This window comes from Octopus bimaculoides, chromosome 9, assembly GCF_046866305.1.
Source record: "Octopus bimaculoides isolate indiv1 chromosome 9, ASM4686630v1, whole genome shotgun sequence".
In the NCBI taxonomy this organism is placed as follows: domain Eukaryota; kingdom Metazoa; phylum Mollusca; class Cephalopoda; order Octopoda; family Octopodidae; genus Octopus; species Octopus bimaculoides.
The window spans coordinates 70,226,626-70,245,565 of record NC_142936.1 but is presented as its reverse complement, the minus strand read 5'-3'; the positions used below and the strand labels follow the sequence as shown (position 1 = coordinate 70,245,565).

The 18,940-nt window shown below is 31.3% G+C and overlaps 1 protein-coding gene across 13 annotated transcripts in view; it reads left to right on the top strand.

The window, feature by feature from the left end:
* LOC106868038 (serine/threonine-protein kinase 26) overlaps positions 1 to 18,940 on the top strand; it is a 152,744-nt gene that overhangs the window by 91,102 nt on the left and 42,702 nt on the right. For all 13 annotated transcript variants that reach the window (XM_014913146.3, XM_014913144.3, XM_052970743.2 and 10 more), the window contains one exon: positions 16,626 to 16,859. In XM_014913146.3, the coding sequence (XP_014768632.1) occupies positions 16,626 to 16,859 (234 nt within the window). The remainder of the gene's footprint in view (positions 1 to 16,625; positions 16,860 to 18,940) is intronic.

Genomic DNA, 18,940 nt, shown 5'->3' with positions numbered 1-18,940 from the left:
AATCCGATAACTTTATATCTAAAAATTTTAGTCAATGAATTTTAAGTTTTGATGCGTCCTTACTACGAACTGAATGAGTAGTATTATGGGGCAATCGTTAATTTCATTACATTTCTATTGCAGCTGCAGATAATTTTTATTTGGATAGTATATTTTCAATGCATTGAATAGGATTCTCGACTAACCAATAATATGGCTTCTCCCTAAGTTGGCCTAAACTGTACAGTTAATAACATTACGAAGTCTCACTCGTATGTTGATAGAAAGAACTACTTCAGTTAGGATTTTTACTTTATTTCTATTAATCGTTCACAGAAACATTTCAGTGAATCTACATGTGTATAAAATGTTAATATTGTTTGGCTAGCTTTTTACTTGGTATGCCAGAAGCCGTACAGAATGCAACAGGTGAGATTCATAAGCTCACATTCAGAAATATCAGACGCTGTCATGACAAGGAGACAGAAACCTGCATACTTTGATATTATTAGCTTGCTCAGAACTGTATATATATATATATATATATATATGAAAGAAGTACAGCAAAACCTGAATCAATTGTTCACTTGTTATCATTATTAGACTAGAAGTATTAATTTTTAACATCCAGTACTCTAGTTAAAACAAAGATGACTAACATCATAATTCCTATGTTTCTATAACAATGGGATTATGTTTATATATACAAAAAGCACAAAACAAAACGAAAACAAGTAGCAGCAGTATTAGCATTTAAGTGAGATTTATACTACAGTAATGATTAAAGATAGAGCTCTTGTATATGAGGTAGGCTACTTAATTATCATCATAATCTTGTTAACGTCTGTTTTTCCATACTTGCTTGGATCAGAGAGAGAGTTTAGTCAGGCTGATTTTCTATGGCTGGATACCCTTTCTGTTGCCAACCTCTTGTTTCCAAGGAAGGTAATGTTTTCACAGGATATTGGAAATAAATGACTGTATGACACTCATTTAGAACTATCATACACTGTCAAGATAAGGAGAGATACATTTATATATATATATAAATGTATATACTTATGCGTTAGTATTTTGCTTGGGCATATATATATATATATATATATATATATATACAATTAAGCTTCTTTCAGTTTCTGGCTACAAAATCCACTCCTAAACCTTTGGTTGGTCCAGTGTTATAGTAGAAGACACTTGCCAAGGTGCTAGGCAGCGAAATTGAGCATGAAACCATGTGGTTGGGAAGAAAACTTTTTATCACAGCCACACCTGTGTCTTTGAAGGCCCTATATATAATTCAGAGTGCCAAGTATACTTTTATCAGAGAGAAAATTTGATGTTTTATGAGGATTTAATTGGATAACTAAAACAATTATTTGCATGTTTATAACTATTAGATGTTTTGCAGACACATTTTTGAGGTCAAGTTCTGCCAAAATTTGGTTTTATCCTCTAATCAACCAATCCAATAAGTGCTTTAAATAAAATGAGTAGCCTTTTGCCAATGCCAAAGAAATCAAATCTTTAATACTTAATAGTTTCCCTGTCCCTCTTGGTTCTTGAGAATATGAAATTGTGTTAGATTAGCTAAATTGGATGTCTCTCATCTTAATTGCTCCTTATATGGGTTTTTACTCTGTTGAAAGTTTGCACTTGCTTTGGAAGAGCACTAAGGATTGTAAACCAAGATGTTGTTGAAACATCTTTAACCCTTTAGCATTTGGATTACTCTGTCAAATGTCATGCTTATTTATTCACATTGTTTTAAATTAATCATGCACTATCTTGTAGCTTTGAGACTTTGATGATCTGAGTGTTTGTTTTTAGACTGATATTGTAGTGTAGGTGTGAGAGGTTGGATCTGGCCTGTTTGCGCATAACCCAAGTAGGATATTTTGGCCAGATATGGCTGACTTAAATGCTAAAGGGCTATAAAAGGTTCTTGTTTTTTCTTCAAGGAACTGATACCTTTGAATATATATATATAATTATTTTTTTTGTGTTGGAACTCAAAGTAGCTAAAGCTATAAATAATAGCATGAAGAATGTTGGGCAGAAATCCCTTGGATGGAAAAAAGTTAAAGGCTGACTAATTAATTTTTTTTAACCCAATATTCTACATGCTTTTATTTATAGCTTTATCCACTTTGAGTTCCACTATAAAAATGGTTTCATATCCCTAGAAGTTTTATCACCACTTAATATTCATTTTCCATGGTGGCATGGGTTGGACTGCTCAACAGCCACTGGCAAGCCAGAGGACTGTGCTATATTCCAATGTTTACTTTGGCATGGTTTCTATGGCTCCTTTCCTAATGCCAGCCACTTTACAGAATGTACTGGGTGCTTTTTGCGTGGCACTGGCACCAGTAAGACCACCAGGTAATTCTCTCACACAAGATTAGATATAGGACAGTGACAAAAAAAATACTCAAGCTGTGTTCATAAACTTTCACCTAATTTTCTTTCTCATGTCACTAATACTTTCAAGAAAAGTATAATTATCACAACCTGTTTTTGAAGTCCCTTCCATTGGTTGATATCTCTAACATAGTTACTTGTGGGACAATATGTGTTTTTTTCTTTTTTGTATAAGTTTGTGTGTGTGTGTGTGTGTTTTCTAGTCTGAGTATTTGTGTACTTAAAATTCTTAAGAGACATTTCTGTACTTTCATTTTCATTAGTCAACTTAAGTATATATATATTTAAATGTGTATACACACACACACACACACACACACACACACACATACACACACACACACATACACACACACACACACACACACACACACACACATACATGCACCTTACAAATGTTCCTGTCTTCTATGTAGCATTTGATAAGATGTTTCTTTCAACTTTGAAATACCTTGATATTTTTATCATTTATTTTTTTACCATACCTTCCTGTTAGGCCTTGTTTAGTTTTCTACTTCTTTCAGTATCATTTTTTTCCTTTATCATTTAAGTGTTTTTATTTTGTTTTCTCTGCGCACACACACACACACACACACACACACACACACACACACACACACACACACACACACTTGACTTCTCCTTCTGTCACTTTTTGTATTTCAGACACTTTTCTGACCTTACAATTATTTGTTCTCTTTTGTCTTTGCATATATTTATTTACTTTTTAACTGTGTTCTTCTCAATGTTTGCTCTCCAACTTTGTGTCTTTTTAAATGTTTATCTCTCTACTCTGGTATTGTCTGGTTTGTTCTCAATTTATGTAGCCAACTGTTTAACCTTTATTCCTCTGTATGTTTACTTTTTACCTTTCTCGTCTTTTCTCAGATGTTGATTGATTGACATCATATTTTTTTTTTCCAATTAATACATCTGTCTTTTGTCACATTAAGTGTTACTAATTTTCTCTCGTTACGCTCTTGTAATTATCTCTTGTTACACTCTTGTAATTATCTCTCTATTATGAATACATTCGCACTTCTTATCTTATCTTTCTCTTCATGACTACATTGCAGTCATACTTGCTCACTTTTGGTGGTACATTTTTTTTCACCTCTCATCTTATCTTTATTTTGCTTATGCTTGTATTAAATATACACTGATGAGTTAAAAGTGACAGTGAAACCATACAATAATGTAATATATGGAAAGAAATGAGTTGATAGCAGTTAGCTAGATGTCTTAATGTAAATATAAGGGATCAACTAAAATAAGTGTTGATAAGCTTGATATTATAGTTACACATGAAGTCTTTCTCTGCCACAAGTTTTCATTCTTATTTAATTAGTTTGCTAAAATGTGTATCTGTTTAAAAGATAATTTTAGATATATAAAATAATTTATTCTAATACTAACCAATGTCATCTATGTTTAAGCATTTTTAAAAATGCTTTTATCATATTTGTGTATTTGACTTCTAGTTTTCAAATGATGGTGTTAAAGTTTTTCTAAACTTTAATTAAAATGTTTTCTTACTATTGCTGTTGAATATTGCATGTGATCTTTATAACAGAGCTAGAGGATTTAAAATCATTTAAATAGAAAAATCTTTGAATCAAGAATTTGGTTCAAAAAGCTTTGTAATGTAAATAACTTTTCCTTAACATATAATTCTCCTATTATCAAGAGCTGTGTCAAGGGCACTTAGTGTTTTATACCAATCATATTTTTTTTTATTTATAGATATTATTCATAATTTATTATCTATTTATTTACTTGCTATAAAATTTCCAAAAATAAAACAGACTTAGATAAATCTCTTTTGTATAAAAATTTACTTATAATTCACTTTCTAATTTGTTTTATGTGGATTTATATAGTTTTTTGTGTGTATGCATAAATTTCATTCTTTACAAATATATATTTTTTAATTTGGAAACCTTTTTTATGCTTTATTTTGTTTTATTTTCTGTATTATATTTAGTCTGTCCCATTTGTATAATTTGGTTATGAGTTTGATTAAAGGAAATAAGCATTCTCTCTATTGGAATATCAGTTAAAATGCTGATTTTTGGCTCTTTAAAATTGTCTTTATTCCCTGTAGAAAAGAAATTACAGAAGTTAGAATTAATTGAATTAATACCCTTTTTAACATGAACTGCTCTTCACTTTATGATTAATTTATTCAAAGAATATATTCAGTTACTACAATAGAGTTGGTTTCCAATTAAAATTGATTTTCGTTTTTCTATTCTGCATTGTATATTGCCAATTTTTTTGTCTATTTTGGTACTTGGTATTATTCTACCTTTGGCTGACAGTAAATTTTTATAGAATAATTTGTCTAAATAAGGATAGCTCACTAACTCTATCATTCTATATTTATGTTATCTACTACCAACTAATCTTTCCTTATTCATCCCCCCCCCCCATCAACTTAGTGTACAATTTTCCCAACCAGTACCTTCTACATTGGGTTCTATAAGACTTTTCTATTGAGTTACACAAAAATGTATGACAGTTTTATTGGTCGTCTTACTCTTTCATTCTCTTATCTTCTGGTTAAGATCTTTTCCCACTGCTTTACTCTACCTGGTTTATAGTTTAAGATAGGTCTTTGGTTTTATATTAAATATTCAAATCTATCTGTTAGTATTTCTGTTTATATTATGTAATCTGTAATTAATAGTGATTTTTCAGCTCAGAAAAATATTTTTCATCAAAGAATTTATATTATGCATTCATTTTTGGTTTATTTGCTGTATCCAATGACAAAAGTGTATTGGATTTTACTACAAAAAGACAGGTGGTTCTGTTATGTTGTGCTATCAATACTTAATGATGCTTCCTTTAATGATTACATAATCTCAGAGAAGAATTGAAAGAGACCTCTATGGGAATATTTTGTTTGGGATACACATTGAAATATGATTCTGGCTTCAAAAGATGTGAGCTTCAATGAAAGATGTTTTGTAATAACTGATGAATTTCTCTGTGTGCTTGTATTGTATATGAATGATGGCTGGACTATGTTGGTTTGTTGATAATATTTCATACAATGCTTTATAACTGCTGCTACTACTACTACTACTTTTGTTGTTGTTAGAATAGTGAGTTGGCAGAAGCATTAGAGCATTGAAAAAAATTGTCTTATAGTATTTGTTGTAGCTCTTAACATTCAGAGTTCAAATCCTACCATCTTTGCCTTTCATCCTTTGAAGGTTGATAAGATAAATAAAGTGTCAGGTACTGAGGTTGATATAACCAACTAATTTCTCCCTTTAAATCTTGGGCCTTGTGCCTATGCTAGGAACAATTGGTGCCGTTGTTAAGCGTGATACTTATCCATGTCTTTTGAATGTCCTCTCAGACTCTAGAGAGAAATTTAATAGAGAGTACTTCAGAAGATTTGCATTTTGCATGAGAAAGGATTAAGCAAAACTGTTCAATGCAAGAGGTTATAAAATGAGACAGTAAGAATAATACAAGAAGCAAGTCCCAATCTTTTTGAATGTTCTCACCTTCAATGCTTTTTGACTACTTATTTGTTTTTATAGTTTCAAATAGTCTTTTTAAAAATTTTTATTTTTTACATACTACTTATTTCATTCCCCCCCACCAAAAGATAATCATGAAAAGTTGAAGAAAGGCAGGATAGCTGAAAACCTATACTGAGTGACTAACATACTCTCCATGGTTGATGTATTTGTTTATCAGTATATGCTACAACAATTGATATAATAGTCTTGTTCATAGTTATAATTTTGAATTTATTATTTGTATTACATCCATTTAATTTTTCCTTATTTTATATTACCTTTTATCACCTTTAAAGTATTAGCTTTAATGTTGCATCAGAATTTGTGATTTTTGCATATTACAAAGTGTAATAACCTTAGCAATCCTACTTATGGATTATACAAATCCAAGATCACCAATCGATGCTTCTGTGTGTTTCTGTAGCAAATCCACAAGTTGGTGTGGTACATTGATGATCAAATTAACTGCAATAAAACCAGCAGTGGAAGTAGCTTAGTTTATCATTACATAAGGTTGGATGCTTCTTATTGCTAACACCTAATATGGCTAATTCAACCAGGCCTAGATTTTGCCAGCAGATTAAGGTTATTTACATGTTATTATTTTCTATTGCCTTTAGCAAAGAAACATTTAGATGATTTTTTCATACATTGCAAACTTGTCCAGCTGATGCTAACATGGAGAAGTGCTCATTAAATTGGTGTTCATTTTGAACTTGAAAAAGTTAATTGTCAGTAATAGATTTTTTTTTTACTGTTGTTCATTGCTTTTAAAGAAATTTACTGAAAAGTGTCTTGTATTTGAATAATTTTTTAAAAAGTGCAAAGGTTATATTCTTTGTGCACAGGCAGAATGTATCATTATCTATTAGACACTTCAATCACAACACATTCTCCTCTTTTTAGGAATATGTCAAACCAAGTAGTATGTGATTGGAGTGCCTTTGGTGAAGATTGTCCTAGAGGCTGACCAAGTTGTTGTTGGTATTTCTGTGTATGCGTTAGTGCATGGCCACATCAATGCATACCTCTATACTTTCTACGTCTCCATATCTCATATATTTGACTATTAACACTTAGTGTAAGATCGTTTTAAAAGTCTAATAGTTTGTGTTTGGATTTTAGTCATTGGCTTTGAATCTCAATTTGTTTTTAACATGATTTTATGTTATTGTAGTATTCATGACATTGGATGGATCAATGGAGATATTTTATATCCAGCTATCCATTAGAAAAAATTAAGCTAGTTTTTGAACATTGTTATTCTATCATTCTAGTATTTAATAAAAAAATTTTTAAAACCCTAATTTTAATACTGTATCACCAGGCACTCTACAGGCTGTGATACATTAATTTCAGATTATTCTTTAGATACCAGAAAATTTAGTATATGTTTTTATAATTACAGCTGTCTTAACTGGTGTTTATTCACATAACAAGCTCAATTCTGCACATGTAGGTTAATATTTTCTTTTAATAGAAATCTACTGGAATTAAATTTGATTTTCTCTTTACACTAAGTATTCATTGGTGTTTTTAATTGGCATTTTTATGAGCTAATTTTTTTTTATTTGTTACTATCATGACTTTCAAAATATTTTAACCAAAACCAAATCAGAACTTTCTGATTTGTAATAGCATGTAGAATATTGGGCTACAAAAAACCCTGCCTGGGTGGAAAAATGTCAAAGGCTACCCATGGGACTTGAGCCTACACCTTCAATGGGTAGCCTTTGACTTTTTTCCCCATCCAAGGCATTTTTAACCCAATATTTTATATGCTATTATTTATAGCTTCTCTCCTTTGAGTTCCATTGTTAAAAATATTTTATTTTTACATATCAGTTCATCATTTTTGTACTTCACTTTTGACCAATCAGTGTTGAGAAATCTTGAAACTGGAATTCTGAAACATGAATTAGTTTTTTCTCCAGTCATCATCATCCTTATCAGTTTAGTGGTGTATTTGTTAAAGTTTAATGAAGAAAGTTCTGTCTCGTACTATATTACATAATTAGAATTATATAACTATGAACTTAATTGTTTATAAAATCAATAAGTAGATATTGTAATTCTGAGCTTCTTTAGTATTTTGTTGTTGGTATTTCCTTTTGTTCAATTACTCTCTGTCCAAGATGCTAGTAAAATATGCTTGAATAAACACAAGTCAATTTAGGTTACTAATTATTTGTTTATATACCACACAATCATCTAAGTAACCATTCAAACTTAATAAGGTGAATAAGAATTATGATTCATATACTGTCTTGTTAATGAAAGCAATGTCTCATCTAAAATGAGGTTTTTATAACTTGCATTACTACTGCAAATGTGCAATATACAGATATTCTGTATGAAATAACACTGATATATTAGTAATAATTATGAAAATAGTGGCATTAACCTCAAGTTATCAAGAATAAAAAATATCTATAACTTTTGAGTAATTGTAAGCTGAAAATAGTTATTAAGCCAGGTCGATCAAATTTATAATTATTTTTATTTTTTGGTTGTTAAAGCTTTACTACATGTAGTAAGACTAATGATAACTAATTGAGGTAGTTGTTAGTGTTCAGTTTCAATTATTGCAAGTTAGTGGTGAGCAGGAAAGGGTAAACAAGAAAGGTTTATATATATATATATATATACATATATACATATATACATATATACATACATATATATATAAGAGATAGGATATTTTAATGCTTAACATTTTTAAGAATGTATGAGAAACCTAAGACTCATTTTAATTCTTGAAATATGTTTCAAGAATATTCTTATTCACCGTCTTTAGAAAAACCATAAATTTTTTAAAAAATATTTTTTACTGATATCAGCTGTCACAGAAATACCTATTAATAACCTAAACAGCGTGAAGCTTACAGGTATCTATTAATGTTAAGAATTCAAAATAATGCATAGTAGTTTCTGGAAGCATCTTTTAAACTGTTCTTACCTTTTGCTAGGTAGTTTTTCACTGGTGGATTTCAGTCTGGTGTTATTTTTGTTCAAAGCACACTTTCTCTCTAAATTGGCCTATCAGTTACTGTTACAATTTAAATAATCAAGCTCTGTTTTCTTTTCTTTTCTAAAGGGCACAATTCTGTTTTAATAAACTAACCTATTTTACCATCAACACTCAAGTGACAGGTGTTAACTTTTGATGGTAACTCTGCCAACTTTTCTGTTTATTTATATATAGCTCACAGCATATGTAGTTGTATTATTGTAATATTTTTATGAGGTGAAACAACTGGAACCTAGTTCCTTGTGGACTATCCTGTAAAGAGAATAAGTGAATAAACACATGCAATGTTAATCTACATTTAAAAAAAGAAAAATGTTAATGTGACATTCTCGATAGCGCTTTCTCTCACATTACCTTCTCCTGACCCACATTTAAAGCTTTCAAACACTGTTGTAAACTAATGAAATATTAGTCAGTTTTACAATACTGTCATTTCTTTACAACAGTAATTTGTTTCTATCTTGCAGTACCTGTGCAAAAGTAGCTGGAATGAGCCATTAAGTACCTTTGACACATAGTGCAGTGCTAGTCTCTCATTTGGGTTGTTTATCAAGCACTGAACTTAGCCATTCACGTACCCCCCCCCCCTGTGTGTGTGTGTGAATAACACTTCAATTTTTCATAGATCGTCCTTAATATTTCTAGCCCAGAGAGACAATAGATGACAAATGTTTGAAGTAACTTATTATATAAACTGTTCTTTTAGTTGGGAGATTTATTACATTTCCACCTAACAGAATGTTTCATCTGGAGTTAAATGACAATCGTATATTCTTTTATGGCTTACAAAAGAATTAACTTAACGTCAAGGTAACTTCAAATTTTTTCTCTTGGCTTGTCACTATGCTGATTATATATAGATATTTATGCAGTGTGAACCAGTGGCTGTAGTGTTCTGGTGTGTGCTAATCAGCAGAACAGCTTATTTTTTAATGTGGTCTATGAAGTTTATATGGGGTTGCAGTACTCTTTCAGATATGTGAGTGGTACGACAATATGAGTCACACTTTAATTTTAGGAGAGGATTAACGAATGATTAGAACTGAATTATTTGTGACTCTTTAATGTATTGAGCAGACACCCTAATAGACAATATTGTCATTGTTGTCATTTTAACATCCACTTTCCCATGCTTGCATGGGTTAGGCAGTTTACTGAGGAAGTTTTTCTAGTCCTGGATGCCATTTCTGTTACCAACACACACCTGTTTTGATGCAAAGTAATATTTCCCCATGACCAGACATGTTTTTACAGAATATTGGAAACTAATGCCACTGTATGACAGTGACACTCATTTACAACTATCACACAATGTCAAGACAAGGAGATACAAACACACACATACATATGACAAGCATCTTTCATCTTTCCGTCTACCACATCCACTCATGAGACTTTAGTTGGTCCAGGGCTCTAGTATAAGACACTTGCCAAAAATGCTACTCAGCAGGGTTGAACCCGAAACCATGTGGTTGGGAAGCAAGCTTAACAGTACATCTACATAGAGTCAAACCAGTCCTTTTTATACTTGAACATTTAATTAATGGTAATTAATGTGTCTAGTGAGGTGATTAGAGGATAGTTGATTGACTTCAGGTGGAATTGGAGTGAGTTATTGTGTTCATTCCTTTTCCAGAAGCATTAGTGTTATAAGTCAAAGCAAAATTCAGAATAGAAACCAAGTTGTAAACACTAAACTCTTCTTGTTCTAAGCCTAAGAGCTACAGCATTCATTCACACATGCAGGCATAAATACACGTTTGTATATACACAAATTGCATGCACATCTAATGTATGTAATTTCTTCTCCAGGCTACAACTGACAGTGATAGATACATGTTTTTTCACTTGGTATTAATTGATGGAGAAAACCTGATTAAAATAAATGCAACTGTGAGGCACTCATTTACAATATGGTGTAGTGCCTTATTTTGTTTGCCTGTTATTTGAATGCTGTGTGATTCAGTATTTATCCACAATATTTTTTACTTATCTTCACCTGTGTGCTTGTTTATATTTGTGTGTGATATGGCCGTGTGGTTAAGAAGTTTGATTCCCAGTCACGTGGTTCTGGGTTCTTTCTAACTGTACAACATGTTAGGCAAGTGTTTTCCACACCAAACCAGCCAAAGCCTTGTGACAGAAGCTGAAAGAATGCTGTTGTGTGTGTGTATGTGTGTTTACATTTACGCTCTACAAAAGTCTGTTGGTGAGAGTGTTGTTGTCACCTCTTTTAACAAACTATCCACTCCAGTGCCTTCAAAGGCCTGTGAAATAAGATATCCCTTAGTTGAAAAGCAGGTACGAGTTAGCAACTAGAAAAGCATCTTGCTCTGAAACAATGCATCAATAATATATACATTTAATGGGAAAATGGATAGGAAACAAATGAATGTGTGTGTCTGTGTACTTCATAGTAATAAATGTGTTTACTGCTTTTTATCTTCAGTTGTATTATTGAGGACAAGATTTATGCATCTATGTAGAGTGTGCACACACATATAGTCTCATTTTGCCCTAGTTTTTAAAACCTCAAACTTAGTGTATGGTCTAATAGAGCAATCTTTTGCTGGTTGAAAAATGTATCATCATTAACATTGTTTCTAATCTCCTTTGTGCCATGTTATGTAGGTGTCCAGCACATCTTCCCATGTCACTTAATCATGTGCTATTCTCCTGTAGTGGGGGTGGGTATGTTATCTTGTGCTTTCCAACATTCTTTTACGGCTTTCAATCATTGGACTGTAGCTATGTTGAGACAGCACCTTCAAGGGTATTGTCGATTACATATTTATCAAACTTGGAGGGATGAAAGGCAAAGTAGACCTGCGCAGGTTTTGAACTCACAATGCAAATGTTTGTAACCGAGATGTTTTATCCAATGCTCTTCTAATTCTGCCATCTACCATACCATGTGCTAAATAGTATTATCCTTAGATACAGTATTTTTAGCTTTGTTGATAACAGCGAATTAATCATACTCCAGTTACAGAGAAATACCTTGTTATTTAGTATTAAACTCAAATCATATTCTCAGTGCTCAGCAAATATAATTAGATACCTACTTGCATCTAACTGAAATTTACTTGCATTTCCCTGATGTGTGTTACTGACAGAGGTATATTGCAGTGAAGACTGAAGGTCCATGTGGTTTTTTTTTTTTTTAAATTATAAACATATGCTACGCATTATATATTAGATAGTATGTTCATCAGTAACATGAAACAACCAAAATGTGTGTGTCTGTTTGCATGTATTTATAGTGAAATGGAAACTTGGACAAGGTTATTGGTTCAGGAGCTGAGTTCATATCCTACTGCAGGTGTTTCGCTATATCTGTAAGCAGGGTACTTCATTTTTGTTTTGGTTTGCTTACATTGAGAATAGGTAAACAAAATTTCTGAAGAAACTACCTTCAGTAGTCTAGTATACTATCCAGGAGTTTTTTTATACAAATGTTCATTAAGCATCATGTGTTGTTGAGGTTAGGTGAAGATACTAACTGATGCATTTGAAGCACCTCCACTCTGTCTAAGAGTCTTGTCTTGTGAGTTACTTAGTGACCTCATTAATGCAGGGTGCCATGAAGAAATACACCCAGTACACTCTGTAAAGTGGTTAATGTTAGGAAGAGCAAGCATCCAGCCATAGAAACCTTGCCAAAGCAGCCATTGGAGACCAACATGGCCCTCATGCTAGTCGGATCCTGTTGAACCATCCAACCTGTCCCAACATGGAATATGTATCTTGAATGATGATGAATCCCTAAACACCGCTTTGTCACTTGAAATGAAATCAAAATTTATCTATTTTTAAAAAATAAACTTTATCTCTTTACTCTTCAGATTTCCCTACTGTCTAACATCACGGATACAAATATATGTTTTTCTTTCTGATAGCTAAGTAATTCTGTTATCTCTTGTATTTTGCTCTAAGGCAAAGTACTGAAAATTACTTACATTTTATATTTGAAGGTCAAGAAAGACCTTCAGCTATCTAAAATATTTTGCTCATATGAATGTCTGAATTTCCACAATTATCATCTGATAGTGGCATGAGCCATCATCATCATTGTAATATCAACTTTTCCATATTTACATGGGTTGGATGTAGTTTATTGAGGCAGATTTTCTACAGCTGGATGCCCTTCCCGTTGCTAACCCTCATGTTTCCAAGCAAGATAATGTTTCTCCAGACATGTCTTTCATAGAATAGTGGAGATAAATGACAGTGACACACAACTAAATATGAAAAGATATAAACAAATTGAATTTTGTTTTGCCTTTGGTTTCACAATCTCAATGCTTAAATTCTGAAGCAACATCTTAGGGGTCAACATTGTTTTCTTCCAGTTGGTTATTAAGATATAAATTCTACTGTGGACTGGCTCTGAGTTTTGCCACAGGGTTATGCTTTTAACATGGTTCTATATGCCTTTGTTCTGCCTATATTTTCTTTTATTTTTTTAAGTTTAATTTTAGTTATCATTTCTTACAACATACAGATCTTTACTTGTGAAAACCTCTGAAAGAGTTAAAAATTTTTTTTATCATTATTATCATATAGGTTGTGTGGTAAGAAGCTTGCTTCCCAACCACTTGGTAGTGGGTTCAGTCCCACTGCATGGCATCCTAAGCAATTGTCTTCTGCTATAGCCTCAGGCTGACCGAAGCCTTGTGAGTGAATTTAGTTGATGGAAACTGAAAGAAGCCCATTGGCTGCAGTTCAATGACTAAAACAAATAAAAGATAAAGATATTGAGCAAAATGTATTGGATTCTACTTCTTTCCTTAATTTTTCACTTTTTCTTTTGTGGCAGAGAGGATTCGGTTTTCTTACTAACTAAATCGTTACCTAAACCAAACTTTCTGAACCCAATCCCTTTTGAAGTGGCGTCTATTAGCACAAAATCAGTTGTTGTTTTAGGAAATATGATAAATCTTGGCAGGAAAGACTGAGTTAGTGGTATTTGAAAAGCAGGATGTAACTTACTGCCATTATCAATCTGCAGCATGTGCTACTTTTTATGTTTGTTATTGTTCATCACCATCATCACTACCACCACCATCAGCGTCACCATCAGGCCTGTTTTGTAGTTTTAAACGAAAATTAAATAAAGCAACCACTTGTAAAAGTTTGTGATTTTATTTGTTTTATATACAATCTTTTGTTTAGCATAATACTATTTTCATAATATGTTTAACAGTAGTGACAAAGTATAAGCATTCAATTATTTTAATATAAATGTAAATCAGTTTAGGAGGCAGTAACTTATAATTAATATGTAATTTTAATCATCAGTTTTAGTAATAAAATATACAACTGGAGAAGAAGGATAAACTATTGTTTCATATATATATATATATATATATATATATATATATATATATATATATATATATATATATATATATATATTATATGCATTTAAGCAATAGGTTGATTGCTTAATGTATTCATTGCTTGGATGGTGCTTCAGTAATATTTGTGCAATCATGTTCAATAAGTTGTTTTAGTTGCTTTAGAAAAGCAAAAATCTGCGATGGTTTGATAATATTTTCTACTTGAACTTTTTTTAATAGATAGGCACACCCTTTATTATTAGAACAATACAGGATTATTATCAAAAAGGATGTTTTTTAGACTAGGAAGGTTAAAGAAGTGGTCTACAATTTTAAATGTAGCTAGTACTATATATGTTCAGAATGGGATATTCCAAGGCATATTAGTCAAAATTATAAATTACACTGTTAGGCATTTATAATCGTTAAGCTACAAATAGGTAGCTGTGGTTATTTCTATATCTTTCGGTGTATTTTTCTCATTTAGTTTGGTATCCAGAGTTGAAAGATATCCACATGAATATTATAACTTGCAATATTATGTATGATTATGTATTAACATAATGTATCAAACATTGTCTTTTGAGCTTGTCATAGCATTTTCAACATTTTTCAGATCCATAAAAAAACATTTTATCTTTCCCTTTGAAGCCTTTTTTTTTTAATCGAGTTTTTTTGTTTATTTTATTTTTTTTTTGTAAGATAGGTAATTATAGATTTAATTTACCTCATGGAAACCCTTTTATATCTTCATACCTGATGAATCTGCATTCAATTGTAAATTTGAGTTAAATTTAGCACAAGTGAATTGGGAATGTGATTATAACTGATGCATCAGTTAGTGTATATTTGAGAGCTGATATGCTGCTATGACCATATATATATATATATATATATATATATATATATATATATATAATATGTGTGTATTACAGATGTTAGAGCCTGGTGGTAGAATATGTAAGTTAGAGGTGGGTGAAAAAATTTGTGACAAAATCTTTCACTGGTAGCTGGATAGGGTTTCAATGCAGAGCTTTATGCAGAAATTTGTGGTGATAATTATTTTAATCAAATTAAAAACGGACAACCATAGAGAAAAGATATGTATGGAGTTGGAAAATATAAAGTAAAGATATAGAAAATAAAGATGCAAATGTAAACAGTGATGTTATCTCTGGTAGTTAGCTTGTTGTTCTGGAATCTGTCAGTCTGTTTCCAGAATGAGAAAATTATTTTTACAGACTGAAAGCTATAGGAATGTGGAGAAAACAATACCATAATAGATGGTATTGTTGCATTAAAGAAGGCACTTGGCAACATATAACCTGGAGATAGTAAAAGAGTTTTTTTTTTGTTTTTTCAGATGTTGTTTAAGTAGTAGAATTGCTGCGTAGATTTTTATAATGTTATTGAGTTCAAATTTACTTCAGCACAGAACACCTTGTTTTGCATTGCCTTGGTTAACTGATATGTCAGAATAGATAGCAGATTTTTTTAGAAATTGTTGATAGGTTTTTATCTCATTATATACATTCCTCTATTGTAAGCATAATACCTTTCTGACTTGTAATTTCTTGAAATTTTGATGTTGGGAGGGGTGGCTTTTCTTGAGGAATTGTTGTAAAGTCTAGTTTTAAATTTATGACATGAAAGATTGCATGTTTCAACCTAGGGTAAAAAGAAACAATTTAGGATGCAAGCTTGTTGCTGTTACATCATAAACTTCATCTTCAACCAGGAAGATTTGACAAAGTGAAATATAACAGTACCAGTGCAATAAAACTAATAGACATTTGCTTTACAACAAAATAATACTGACGGCTTATAGATTGCTTGCCAATATATTGGTGGGTTGATAGGTCAGAAAATTCTAGATTTAGTCAGTCAGTTGGCCAAAATGATTAGTCCATCAGGAATATGAATCCATTATGAATACTGTTAGGTCATTGTGTAACTGTTACAAAGGCTGCTTTGTTTTCTACCCTTCAGCTAATGATTTACTCCTGTTATTGTAAACACTAATAAGAATTAATGTCTAAAGAAATAACATTTCCATCCTTGTAATTGTTTTGTATAATATCAGTCCAGATGTACCTGTTATTATTATTAAATCTTGATGTTTCAAATAGATTCTCATCAGCATTTCCTATCAACAAATAGTTCACTTTAGAGAATGATGATTTGAATATTTCTCTATTGATGTAAGGAAGAGTTTTTAATGAATATAATTCCTTCAGTAGTTTGTTCCTTATCATGTTTTTGTTTTTAACATAATGATTATTCTTAGTTTAATTTTTAAAAATTATTTTGCAGAGGAAAAATCAAGTTGATCCAGAAACCAAATTCTCCAAATTACAGAAAATTGGAAAAGGTTCTTTTGGAGAGGTCTTCAAAGGAATTGACAATGAAAGCAAACAGATTGTTGCTATTAAGATCATAGATCTTGAAGAAGCTGAAGATGAAATTGAAGATATTCAACAAGAGATCATGGTGCTGTCACAATGTGACAGTTCCTATGTCACCAAGTATTTTGGATCCTATCTCAAAGTAAGTTATCATCATTGTCATTATTTTACTATCTGATTTTCTGTGTTTGCATGGGTCAGGTGGAACTTGTTGAGGCAAATTTTCTACAACTGGATGCCCTTCCTGTCACCAACCCTCACCTGTTGTTTCCCAGGTAAGGCAATGTTTCCTCATAGTGAGACATGTTTTATGGAAGATTGGAAACATTTGTATGATGGTGACACTCATTTACAACTATTTTGTGATATCAAGATGTTGAGACAACACACACACACACACACACAATGAGCTTCTTTCAGTTTCCATCTACCAAATCCATTCACAAGGCTTTGATCAGTTCATCGGTAGATGACACTTACCCAAGGTGCCATGTAGTGGGACTGAACTAGAAACCACATGTTTGGAAAGTGAATGGCTGTGTGGTTACACATCCATTCCTGTACTTAAGTTAAATTGCTGTAATATCATCTGGACAGTCAAAGGATGATGGCTGACAATTAGAAGCTAAATTTTCACCAGTGTTTTAATCATTGATTATATTTTAAGAATCTTAGAATAAGACATCCTTTCATTAGACTTTCTGTTCAGATCAGAAATATATCCATAATTTTTTCTCTGAAGAGATTACTGTGTACAGTATGATGTAATCTGCATGCTAAATAATGACATATTATCAAGCTATTTTCTCTTATTTAAACTCCTTGAACATCTTATATAACTTAATTCTATTTATATACGCTACTTTAGAATGCAAATATATTTAAGAATTACTTGAGTATTTGAAGCTTATCCTTAAAAATAAATGTCATTGAAATTTTGCCTTTTTGTTTTTGTCTTGATTAATTTTAATTTGTGATAAAAATTATCTGCTGGTAATTTTCAATTATCGCTTAATTGTTATTGCATTGAATTAAGCCATTGTACATTAATATTTTACAGACATTATTCTTTGATCTTAAACTGTTTTGGTATTATAATTGACTTAATTTGAAAATTTAACAATTTACTGAAAATCATCTTGATTTAAATAATTGGAAGTAAAAACTTTTGAGTGGGAAATGTTTTTACAAATAACAAGCAAAGTTATTTATACTTCAGGAGTTATTCTGTTTCCTGATTCAGTTTTTACTTTGCTCACTTGTCTGGTGTTAGCTTGTAAAGTAAAATTATAAAAACATCCTCCTGAGATCTGACATAAGTTTTTCAATCCTGCTAAGTCTGTCATTTAACAGAGCTTGTGAAATAACAGGCCTTTAATCTAAACAGTAGTATGCCTACCTGGCATCTATTATATTACTTAATACTTTTCCCTCTTTTTGCTTTAGTTATAGATATTTTTCCTTAAGGTAACTCCATTGTCATATTACTTTGGTTATAGTTAATTTGAAAGTGGTGAATATAATAATTGAGCATTATTGGTTAGTGTAATTGATATTTAAATGTAAATATACTAAATGTCCTTTTTTCCTCATGAGTAGACTTGCAAATTTATTTTCAGTTATTTTCATTTGCATGAATCATAACTGACAATAGGTGTTTATTTATCAGTGAGGTGGTAGAACAGCTACTGATATAGTTTTCTTTTTCTTTTTTTTTTCTGTTACACAGTCGAATGTTAGTCGGACATGGTTAGATTTTAGCTTTCTGCTTTATTTATATATGTGAGGACTGATTCTTGTAAATATATTTTGAGCAATGTTAAAAATAAAATACATTTATATTTATAACATTCAGTTACTGCTATCAATAGCTGACTAGGTCACCAAATTACAGTTTTATTTACACAAAGAAAATGACCAAGTGTATAGTATTCGATCAACCATCCATGGGTTATGATCTTTGCTAGTGTTTCATTGTACTACTGTACTGGAAATTTTATCCTACATGCCTCAATTTTTCTAGATGTAATAGATAAAGACCATAACTATTAGATCAGTGACTTTTGTAGCCTGCAAAGTGATCATCCAGCCTATTACAGAAACCCTTCTCAACTTTTTTATATACTATATAATAACGATATATTAAACAAATCATATATACTTTGTGCATTGAAAATAGACATGTTACACTTTTTATTGAAAATACAAAACAGAAAATTGTTA